At 39.6% G+C, this 12,558-nt stretch overlaps 1 protein-coding gene across 2 annotated transcripts in view; it reads left to right on the forward strand.

Annotated features, from left to right (window-relative positions):
- Nucleotides 1-2,259: 2,259 nt before the first annotated feature.
- GRM3 (glutamate metabotropic receptor 3) overlaps nucleotides 2,260-12,558 on the forward strand; it is a 96,841-nt gene continuing 86,542 nt past the window's right edge. For both annotated transcript variants that reach the window (XM_047695768.1, XM_047695769.1), the window contains exon 1: nucleotides 2,260-2,867. In XM_047695768.1, the coding sequence (XP_047551724.1) occupies nucleotides 2,400-2,867 (468 nt within the window). In that variant the 5' untranslated portion in view covers nucleotides 2,260-2,399. The remainder of the gene's footprint in view (nucleotides 2,868-12,558) is intronic.

Below are 12,558 nucleotides of genomic sequence, written 5' to 3' on the forward strand. Positions count from 1 at the left end.
GTGGCGACTACTGAGTTTTAAATGATAAGCGGGGTTTCACCAGACAAATGGCTATAGAAAGGCATTTGCAGCAAAGGGAGAAACAAGCAGAACCAAGGAGCCATCAACATCCAAGATGCCCTCTCAGATAAACATGGTTTGGTAACAGCTGGAGCATAAGATGTGAAGGCAGAGGTGGAATGGAACTGACAGGCCTGGTGAGCAGTGAGACTTAAGAGCCAGACAGGGACAAGATCATAGAGCATAAAGAAGTCAATTCTTCAACCTAGAAGCAAAAGGAAGTCAGTACAGATTGAAAGGAGATGGACCATTCTGAACAGCAATTAAAATTATGCATTATTCAAGTGCCTCCTCCAGTGGGACCCCATTCAGATGATTAACATTTGCTAACCTATCTGACAGCACACAGGTGGTGTGGCTTCCAGACATCCTAAGCTGAGATGCAGCCAGGAGAGTCTCCTCCTTCATAAGGCCCCACATAATCATGCACAAAAGCAGGAGAGCAGACAGGCACACCAAACCACACACAGGGACAGGCACCTATACCGGGTCAGGAGAATGTGCCAGGAATCTCTGCTATCACTTCTCTCACCCAATTCTAAAAATATTAAGCTTGTGTCATCTGGGGAGAAGGGCAGTGAACAGGCACAGTGAGGGCACTGGCCAGTGTTTGCTCTAGTCCTAGGGAGCTGGGTGGCAAGGAGTACAATAGGTCTACTGGTTTGTGTGCATGCAACTGGGCTACTCCACATCAGGATTCTGGAAAGCTCTCTGGGGTACCCCTATCGTCAAAAACATGATCTTCATAGCAGGGCTTTGTCTGATTCCTTGAAAATGCATATGTTCTAGCCTTTTTGTAAAAAAAAAAAAAAAAAAAAGCTTGATTTATGGAACTGTCCTAAATGACAACCTACTGTGCAAACCCCCATACTAGTAACCACTATACTCCTCTAACTGTAAGGGCCACATCGGGAGTTACCTGTCACTGGTTGGAGAAGGCAGCAATCAGCAATTGGACTTTACTCAGCATCTGTAGTCCAGGTTACACAATAATAAATTTTGAAAAGTTTGTACTTGAAGAAGGTTATCTTCTCCTAACTCACAAAAATGTGCTTATTGGGCCTGCAGGAATCTACTGCTATGGTCCTGTTAGTGATAACAAGAGCCTAGCGCAGTGGGGTTATAAATAAGGAGGTGGCTTTGAGAGATGTTCAAAAAGTAGATTTCACAGGACTTAGTGGCTAATCAAGTGTGGGAAGGAGTTAAGCGGGAAGGGCTCCAGCTTGCAAGGTTTCTAGCTTGAGAACCTGGATACAGAGAAGATCCCTTCACAGAGATAAGGGAGAAGTTTCGACCTAGAGACTTTGACATGTCCAAAGGATGTATAGGCAGAGCTGTTTAGGAGGCAGCTAACCTAAGAGTCATTTCAGTGACAGATGAAACCATGAAACTCGATGACCTACAGGAGTGGAGGTGGAGAGGAGGGCTTCAACAATGGAATCTGAGATGTAAAAGCAAGAGAACAGAAACCTAGGAAGTTGCAACAGACAGAAAGGAGTCAGAATTTCAATTAAGGTCAAGTAAAATGAGGACTACAATGGGGTCAGTAGATTTGGAAACTAGTAGATCAATAGTAGCTTTTTCCAGAGGTGGTGGTGGTGGTGGTGGTGGTGTTTTTGGAGCGAAGCAGTGAAGGCAGAATCTTGACTGCAGTGGGCTGAGAGAATCTGGAATGAAGGAAGGACAGAAATGTGGTGGCAGAAATGCAGAAACAGTGAAAGAGTTCCCACTGTGTTTTGTTACGTTTCCAATGGTAAGAAAATAGTGAATAAAAAGGGGTGGAATGTAAATGGAACTGAAAGAGAAGGGATCAAGACTCATATCCAAGTTACTGCCCTACCAACAGCAAAGTCAATGACTGAGTAGATTGAGTACTGAACTTGGCATTTGGAAAACCGGAGTCTAAACACTACCTCCATTCTAGGTACACTTTGTCAAGTCACTTTACCTCTTTAGTCCTTGGGATCCCTTTCTGGGAGATGGAAGCACTGAACTCTATGTCATCACATGTTGTAAGGACTGGGTGAGGGTATCTGTGAGAGAGTGCCTGGTGCAGGCGTGGTGCAGTAGTGCAGTATGTGTTTGCTAAATGTTAACTTGAGTCATGATCCCTTCAAAGGTCTGATTGGGGGCCATCCATGTAATCACTGTTGTTTTCTTTACTATTTTTATTCATATAATTTTTATCTCCTTAGGAATTTGGGGACAGGCTCTGTTAGTCTGTTCCTCCCTTGTTTGAAGGACAGGCCAAAGATCCAGTTTGGAAATGAGAGAGGAGGACTAGCGGGCAACATTGGCTTCATCCATTGATATCTCCCAGAGGTACAGAAACAGGATTCATGAAGATGTTGACGAGACTCCAAGTTCTTACGTTAGCTTTGTTTTCAAAGGGATTTTTACTCTCTTTAGGAGACCATAACTTTCTGAGGAGAGAGATTAAAATAGAAGGTGACCTTGTTTTAGGGGGTCTGTTTCCTATTAATGAAAAAGGCACTGGAACTGAAGAATGTGGACGAATCAATGAAGACCGAGGAATTCAACGCCTGGAAGCCATGTTGTTTGCTATTGATGAAATCAACAAAGACAATTACTTGCTGCCAGGAGTTAAGTTGGGTGTACACATTTTGGATACATGTTCAAGGGATACCTATGCATTAGAGCAATCGCTGGAATTTGTCAGGGCATCTTTGACTAAAGTGGATGAAGCTGAGTATATGTGTCCTGATGGATCCTACGCCATTCAAGAAAATATCCCTCTGCTCATTGCAGGGGTCATTGGTGGCTCATACAGCAGTGTTTCCATACAGGTAAGATAGGCCAGTGCTATTGCTTAAATGCTATGTCTCTTTGGTTTTTTGTCCCAGGGAAACATAAAGAAAAAATTCTAATGATTTCATTAATGGATAATATTAACAATGTAACTGATGACTTCTTTGGGTATTTTATAAGACAGGTTTGCAGAAGGAACATTTCTCTAGCAATGAAAATTGTTTAGAAGTGTATCAGGTAGCTACTATAGCATAGCAAACTACTCCAGAATTGAATGACTTAAAACAACAATTATTTATTATTATAGTTTGTAATTCTGAAGATCAACTGGAATGAGTTGATTGAGGTGGGGTTCAGCTATTGGTGGCTATACTCTAGGTTGTCCCTTACCCTCCACCTCGAATCAGTGGGCTAGCCCAAACAAGTTCTTCTCAGGGACATGGCAGAGGTGCAAGGGAATGCAAACTTCACTACACATTCCCCTTCCAGGCTCCTGCTTGTGTCATATCTGCTAGCAGCCCATTAGCCAAAGCAACAGACATGGCTCAGCCCAGAGTCAAGAAGCAGAGAAATGTGTCCTGCCCACAGCACAAGTGCTGCAAAGTTATATCACCAAAGGATGTGTGAATAAGGTGGTGTGGTGATTTGAATCCATCGATATAATCTGTCACAAGAAGAAATAACATCTAAACTCTATTTTTTTATACTAGTTTTTTACTAAGGCATCATTTTGTTCAGAGATAAATCGTCAACAATTTCTCATGGTGTAAATCTGAAAATGTACACAGAAAAGCCACAAATGACTACCATAAAGAAAAAAAGGGAACAATTCAGCATGCAACTTAAATTAGAGAGAAAGATGATAACCGGTTCTCTTACTTTTGTTGGAAAAAGAAGGAACATATTATTCAAACTCTAGCAATGCTCACTTTTAGGGTCACAGAACTTTAGAGATAGAAAACAATTAAGAAATTGTCTAACTCAAAGTTGACACTTTCCCAAGCCCCAGAAAGACTGGTTTCATGAAAACACCCATCGGTAGGTAGCTCAAAAACTAGAACTCAGATCGTGCGTACTTTTGTGCTCTTTCAATTGTCCCATATGATTCCTGTATGTTAGTTGCAGTTCAATATTTTGTGTCACAGTAATAAAAATCCAAGATTCTAAGTCATGTACTTTGTGTCCTACCAAATTACTATAATCAAAGCCACAAGAACTAAAGGAAGTCAGATTACATTCATGTCTTTATATGTCACAAACCACTGAAATTGGCTCTATTTGCATTGGAATAACCTTATTTCTATCTCACAGATTCCTTGCATTTAAAATTCTGTGCTGTTCTAAATGAGGTACTTCAAATTTCTTTCCTTCTTCAGAACACACCCTCATATTATGAGTAATTAGGATAATTGGTTTTTCATAAACACCGTTTGACTTCATTAGGTGGATAGAAAATATTACACATCTCAAAGCATATTATGTTAATTTTGCCACTATTTCTATTCTTGGATCAGAAGAGATGGGATATGCTATTTGAGAAGAGAGAATTAAAAATATGTATCTGTCATCTTTCAATAATAATTTCACCAAATAAGTGTCAACCATTTTATAAATTTTATGTTATACTCAATATTAGCACTGGTAAGGGATTACATATACGCTTTTCTGACCTTAGTTTCTCCCAGTGCAGTAAATAACATTCTATAGCAGATGTGTAAATAACTATTTATCCAAAGTAATTAACAAACTGTGCCAGGCCAATAGATTTTTTTAAATCTAATGTTATTCATTTACTACCTATGTACTCCTCAAAAAAAGGGCAGATTGTTTTAGAAAAAAAAAAAAATGGGCTATTAAAATCCTGTACAAGTTCACAAGGGAAGAAGCCACTTCTTTTTTTTTTTTTTTTTTTTTTTTTTTTTTTTTTTTTTTTTTAAAGATTTTATTTATTTATTTGACAGAGAGAAATCACAAGTAAGCAGAGAGGCAGGCAGAGAGAGAGGAGGAAGCAGGCTCCCTGCTGAGCAGAAAGCCCGATGTGGGGCTCGAACCCAGGACCTGGGATCATGACCTGAGCCGAAGGCAGCGGCTTAACCCACTGAGCCACCCAGGCGCCCCAAGAAGCCACTTCTTAATCATCAAAGGACCTGGCTTATTATTTCATTCATCTGGTCAATATCACCATCAAGTCACAAATGCTGATATAGGTTCTGTCTCCATAGTGTAAATAAGGAAACCAAAACTATCACACTATAATGAAAAGGATATCAATTTTGGCACCAGAAAGACTTGGGTTTTAATTCCAACTCCATCATTTACTAGCTCACCTATAAAATAAGCAAAATAGCATTTATCTTGACAAGTTGTTGAGAGGAAAAATTTAGAGTATCTGTGGGAAATGCCTCACCAAAACACTAAAAGATTCAATAAATGGTGACTATTATGTCCCCACAATGATAGGAAGTCAGTGGAAGAGCCATACCTAAAACCAACTCCACGGCTCTCCCCATGGCCAAATCACTGTTGGAACCCCATGTATTTTAGCATCAAATCAATCCGTATATATCCCCTTCTGCGTGTCCTACACTTCAACAAAGGTAGAAAGACCACTAAAGTAAGAGAGAACACAGCCTTCGCCTCAAGGAACTTAAGATCTGACTCCAGGTACAATACTTCTATGAAATAACAGTAACTATAATTTAGAATGTGTTCATGTGGCTCACAAGGTCAGAAACGACATTTAGAAAGGCTTTGAGGAACACTGATAGAATGACAGTTCCACTGAAGAAAGGCTATGTGGGCCACATTATGAATGAGATGCTGGAGGCCAATTAGAATATTGGTGGCAAATGTTTGTGTGCCAGAGAAAAAGGCCTTGACAGAAGTAATGGGGTGAGCTGGAGAGGAAGTACAGAGAAAGCTTCATTCCCTCCTAAAAGGACACCTCCTGGTGTCCTGAATACTCAGGATCTGACTAGACTACACACTGGTCCCATCCAAAGTAAGCTAGGAGGAGGAGCCATATGTATACACACTAGATTCCAGACAACCTTCCAAGGGATCCTTCCCCACAGGGCCTTGCTTTCAGCTAGGCAGAGTGAATGAAGAGAGGTCCTAGAGGGCTCTTAACTATAGACCTAAGAATTAAAGTGTATTACATATTTGAAACAAACCTTTTAATAAGAATTTTAAAACATATAGTCGAAGGCAATCCAAAGTGATACATTTCTAATGGTGAATTGAAAGCACTCTAGTACATTAAGGAAGAAAACATTTTAGGAGAGTGGCTTTTTCAAGGTACCCCCACACTTACCTACTGATCCTGGACTGGAATCTCATCATTAACCCTGGTGTCTGGTAACTGTGGTGACAGTGTGTAGCTGTCCACAAAGATTCATTCACGTCAGTCAACACTGCAATCTATTTTTAACTACTTCTGACTCCCTGAATATTTATTGGAAAGTATATTTGCTTGAACTGAGCAGAGGGAGAAAAGGAGGTTAAGCTGTAGTAGAAATGTACTATCACGAATCCACCACAGCTAAAAACTTCTATTGTCTAATTGTAGTGCCCAGTCCCAAACTAATGCACAGTTTTCTGTCACAAAATTGCCTGGTGAGAGAGAGAATGATAATAATCTCCCCATGTGAGCCTAGATTATTTTATTGGTGGGATTGCTCCAGGAGATGCTTTCTCTCCAGCTTCCTCTTCTTTCATTATCTCCTCACTAACGGAAAAGAACTCTCCAGAAGTCAGCAGAGGAGATGCCTCCTACTGAGCTAACTCATACAATAGGCATTGTTTGCAGGGAGTAAAAACTGTCTGAAAAGGGAAATTCTTAATGATTTGCTGAGTTAAGCTGTATCACCATGGATGAAGACCTTAATAATTGTTTTCCCAACATTCTTATTAAGCAGTGCAAACTACTCTGTGGTTGTCCTTTTTATGAAACAACAGTATTGATTTCTTAACTGGATAATCAATGAAAGCTAGCATCAAAAATCCTTCTTTATTAGCAAACATACATGGGGTCTATTCACCCCCTCTGGTGAATCGGTTTCTTTTCAAAGCATTTTTAAGATGATGCTGCTCTTCTCTATAAGCCTGCAGTCCACACACTTCGAGGGAAAACCGTATTTATTCAAGAGGAGGATCAGACTGGTTGCCTTTAGCGGGCCGTTGTCTATATGGTACTCATTTTGAAGCACTGTTTATGTTTGCGCCTTTTTAAATAGACTGTAGTTAGAGCTTCTCAATTCTCCATTCAAAAACATCCCTTGAATCCTTCCAAAAAATGTTCCTCACTCCTCTTCAGAGGCTGTATCATTTTTTCAGTCTTTCTTGCCAACCAGTCACATTTTAACTGAAATGACAGGTATAAATTGACCCAGTAGTGTCTTTGAGGGTTAAAGTGACCCCACAACAAATGGGGACATGGATGAGATGGCATCTACAAGGTGAGCTCAGAGAAAGGACGGAAGAGAGTGTTGAGAGCATTTCACTTCCTCTTTCTCATGCGTGGGATAGTCAGGTGCTTTAACAGAATTTTTAGCAATACCCACATCCTAGGACCTCTCTTACCGTGGGAGAGGGTCTTTATAACATTCTTGTTTATCATGACATGGATTTGGACATGCCATGCGTTGCTCACATCATGTCTCTGACAAGAATAATTCCTTAGACTAAATCCTTTGCAGATTTTATCTAGATGGGGCGAGGGGGACAGCACATCAAGACACACTCTATTTTTCCTCCACCCACGTCCACAGTGTGAACGTGGCCCACCACAGGTCAGTTTGTCTGAAGTACTGCTCTCCCTCAAGGCTTCCCTCCTTTACATTTTAATGCTTTGGGAAGAGTCACACATGAATTGCTGGTTTTATTATAACAGCATTAGAAAAACAGTCGAAGGACTTGGAGATACAAGAGCCTTCATGCAGTTAACTGTGTCCAAGTATCAGACAGGCAGTGGGATGGAAAAAATTATACTTATTCCACAGATAAATAAGGTGAATCAAGAGCAGAGTTTCTTGGCATTGGCACTATTGGGCCGGAGCTGCCCCTATGCTTTGGGGGAGGGTTACAGCATCACTGACCTCCACCCACTAGACTGGATGCCAGCAGCATCCCAAGTTGTGAAGTTGTGACATCCAAAAATGTGTCCATGCCTTGCCAAATCACAAAGTTATGGCCCTTCCCCACTGGCAATCACTGACCTAGAACAAGGCGCATTTAGGGCCAACTTAAGGGAGATGTCCTAGAAATGAAAGAGCAGGGAATATGAGGAAGTGAGTCTTCTGTCATTGGAATTACTCATGCAAAACACCCATTTTTGAGGAGAATGAAGCAACATATTGGTATGTGAACTATATGGCATTTAAGGGCATTTCTTCATTTTTATAATTACATGCTGTACAAGCAAAATACTCTACTATTGGGATATAAAGGATTACAAAGGGAAGTAGTATCTAAAACATGAAGCAAAATAAATAACAGGCTCTTTTCTGTCAGGATCACTTTGATGAAGCCCAGTCGATTGTTATTTCACTTGATTATGGTAGTACTTCTATGAGCTCAGTGAATCGAGCATCTCAATTACCTACATATTCAACTAGGACTCTCATAAAATCATTTTTTATCAGAAAATAAGCATCTATTAAGCATTTACATTTCAGGAGTATCAAGAACACTGTTGTGTAGAGTCTAGCTAATGTGGAGAAGAGAGAATATAAAATAAAATTTAAAAATAGACATCTTACAAGGCCCTGAGGCCTGGATAAGCAAATATCACTATTTCCTGGATAGGAAATATCAAATCCATACATAAAACAGGGACCAGAAAAGGACCCGAGTATCACTTGACATCGTAAGCCCTAGGAGACTAGAGAGAATAACAGAATGAGCAGGAAGGAATGGATGTGAGCAGGAAAAAGACATTCAGATCAGTGTAAACAGAAAGCCTATTTCTGAAGTCTCCTTGGAAAGTCACTTTTTCATAGTCTCTGAGATACCATCTGCACATTCTTTCATGAAAAAGAGAACACAGCATTTCTTCCACCTGGAATGTAATGTTCTTTAGCTCTCTGCAGGCCTTGCCTTCAGTTCTCAGTTCTCAGTTCCAACCCTACCCTTCTTGAGAAACCTTTCCCAAGTTCCCACTACATAAACACCCCCCTGCTACTATCTTATTAAGTATAATTGTTTATTTGCATATCTTTTCTTCCACCAAACTATAAGCCACCTGAGTTTAGGAAACACATCCTTTAGCCTTTGTACCAAGGGCACTTAGGACCAGGCTGAAAATAAACTTTTTTTTAATGAAATGAGAGAATTAACAGGATGATAACCTACTACATGTCCAAAAGATTGAAAATCCCTAAACAAATCTTGGATTGGTGGGTCACAGCTATGACCCACCTATTCTAGATCAATCTAGATGTTCATAAGTTCAAAATAAGCATTTTCTGACAGCTGAAAACCTGGGTTTGATGCAAAAGAAAGATGATGCAGCAAAGTGAGCATGTGGGACAAAGGTCTTCCCCCATTCTCCCCTCCTCCACTGCCCACACATGTGCCACAAAAGATGCCTTGATTTGAGAGCAGCTCTAGGGGTTCTACTTCACTTGTCCTTAGAAGCTGGGCACCCAGGGCCACTCCAGATATAGTAAGGACTGCGTCCCTAGTCCAATCTAGTTCTACATAGTCTCTCCGCGCACAGAGTCATCAGAGCACCACATACTATGTGCACCGCTAATGCAAAAGAGAAGGAAACATAACCCTATCCTCAAGAAAAGCAGAGTGACAACTTTAGAGATCCATTGAGGAATCCATCTTTAGTGTGTCTTTCAGCACAAAAGGAAAGATGAGAGTTTCATTAGTAAGCTTAATATTGCAGCTATAGTGATCATAGCACAGATATGTTACAACTACACATTTTTATCATGCCTTTCTTGAAAAATTTCAGCTCACTGATTTAAAACTCTACATGTAGACTGATGAGGATTTATTTAAGCCTTCATTGCCTCTTTCCTCATGTCTAAAATGGAGATATTAATAGCACTCCCTTACCAGCTTATCGTAGGAATTAAATGAATGAGAAAATACATAAAATCCACAAAAAATAGTGCTTCACACATAATGAGCATTTAACATTTTAGATTTTAGCATATATTATTACTGATAGTATAATAATCTGTTAGCTTTTTTTGTTTTTAACTTTTAACAGCTCCAGTCCAAGAGAAATAATTCCTAGGGGAACTGAGGGTCATAAAGGTCAGGCACCAAGTTAAAGTTTTTCCACTCTGCAAGTACTGGAATCAACATTAGGATCCCCACAGCCTGCTGCCTCCCATACTCTATCCTGATCATCCAAACACATAGCCTAAGCTTCAGAAAACTCCAACTCAAAAGTCATCTCAGATACCATCTTTTTATTTATTTCCTTTCTAGACTTTTCATTCTAAAGCAATCTCACAGAGCTGATTGTTTTGAAACCTCCCCTCATTGCTCCTGCTTCCTCTCCTCCAAGAAAAGGACAACACTGTTCAAGGACTTTTTCATAGGGAAGGAGGCAAAAGCAGTTTTTAAAATGTTTTTGTTAACACTGTGACATCATAGAAATTTTTCACCAGAGGTAATTATCTAAGATGTACTGTTTTTTCCCTTGGCTTTAGGGTTAATTTAGTCCTTAATTAATTCCCCTTCTGTCATGTGTTTATTTGGAAACTACTCTTGTGAGAAACAAATGCCATCAGGACCAACATCCACTGGGCAACAGAATGGCCCATGGCTGAGAACCAGCTTGTATTGTGGCCACATGGAGGAGGTTATAGGATGACAAGCAAGGAATGCAGACATTCCTGATGTACAGCAGGTGTTTTATACTATGAGATAGATGAAGAACTAAGCTAATTGAAATAGGACTCCTTTAGCTAAACCTGAGATATGACTTTGCTTTAACAATACAAAATTCTCTTTTCAAATACAATTAAACATGTGCCTTTTAAATGGATCAATATACATAAAGCTCAGTATTTCAATATGGAAGGAGCCAACACTTAGCAGTTTATAATAATGAAATTTCATTGATTTAATGTAGTAGAAGTGCTTTTACTGATCTATGAAAAATGCAGGTGAAAATGTAAGGAGCATTTTTCTAATTAATGGACTTTGGAAATCTAAGAATAGTGTTCCAAAAACACTTGCAGTTTAACTCTAAGCAAACGTTGATACTCCAGGCAGTATATCAGTAGGACTTTGGACACCAAAATTGTGGTGTTGCTATTTTCGACATCACCACCTGGTATATAATGGAAATCCCTCTGTTACTAGTGACAAAGTCTTGATTCTTGCCAGCTCTGACTTTACCTTCCAACAGAGGGAACCAGCAACACAGGGGAGAATACAATAGAATCAACACTTTCAAAAATTATATTCCAAATATAGACCAGATTTCCTTGCCAAGTGGTCAGAATGGCAAAGCATCTTGAAACATTTGCCATCACTTAATAGGGTTGAATGTGTAGGGCATGCATCCCTGGGACGAGTTGGTTTCTCCCAGGCACCATGCCTCCAGCTTGGGTAGCTGCCATCAGGTTCACAGTGAGGCCTCACAGAACACAAACTGGGCAATTAAGCTTTCCCAATGTGGAAAACAGATGTGACTGAACACATAATCTACAATGTGTTCTGAATTTTTCTATAGAAAAGTAACTTTCCATAGAAGTGAAAACTGTATGTTTGTATTAAGCACAGACTACCTATGCTTACACAGTAGTTGTAAGGAATGTCACTGAGAACCAGATTTAAAGAAACGCAACAATAAACAAAGGTTGATGCCATCCAGCAAATTTCAACTTCTACTGACGGCTATTTAACTGACTCTCAATTTTCATTTCCACATTCAAGAAAATCTTAATGTTCACTTTTCTGAGATGCTTCCAGGGATTTGAAAGTTCTTCAGCCTTTCTATACTGTTCAACAACCAATATTATGTATGACCTGCTTCCTTCCAAAAGGAATTCAAGTGACCCGTAATGACATGAACAGGATAACAAAGGGGACTAAGTATTTGAGTAATTACTACCAATCAAATAAAACAATTTTAAGTGGACTCAAACTTTTCTTTACACCTCCAATCTTGATATTCCTAGTACGAATTTATTCATCATTACTAGGATTACATGAACTCACAGCCAAGGCTGGAATGCAAGTTTTGTCCTTTTCATCATCCTTCCCTGACTCTTTCTTTTTAAGTTGGATATCATCCACTACGGCCTTTTGAAAACACAACTTTGATCAAGCCATTCCCTTAATTAAGAATTTTAATAGCTTTTTATCTTTTAAAGAATAAAGTCCAAAATCTTTAGCATAGCATATAAAACACATAGCAGTCTAGCCACAGTCCCTCTATTCTTCTTTACCGTTTACTAAATCTTGCAGAGCACTGGTTGCCCCAACAATACTGAATTAAACTATTAAAACAAATACTTCTTGGTGTCCAAATTCTTCCTTCTGCCTTAAAACTTCCTTTCCTTTCTCTAGCAAAATTTCACTGACCCTTCAAGATCAAGGCTAAATGTCTCCTCTCTACGGGAGTCTGCCATGACTTATATGAGTATCATCATGAGTTGCTCCTTCACCTGTCTTTTGTTTAAGTTTGTATACATGTACCTCAAAATCTTAAACCTTGGTAATGTTTCCTTGTCTCGTACCAGACTCTAATTTCTT

Source organism: Lutra lutra, chromosome 11, assembly GCF_902655055.1.
Source record: "Lutra lutra chromosome 11, mLutLut1.2, whole genome shotgun sequence".
Lineage (NCBI taxonomy): Eukaryota > Metazoa > Chordata > Mammalia > Carnivora > Mustelidae > Lutra > Lutra lutra.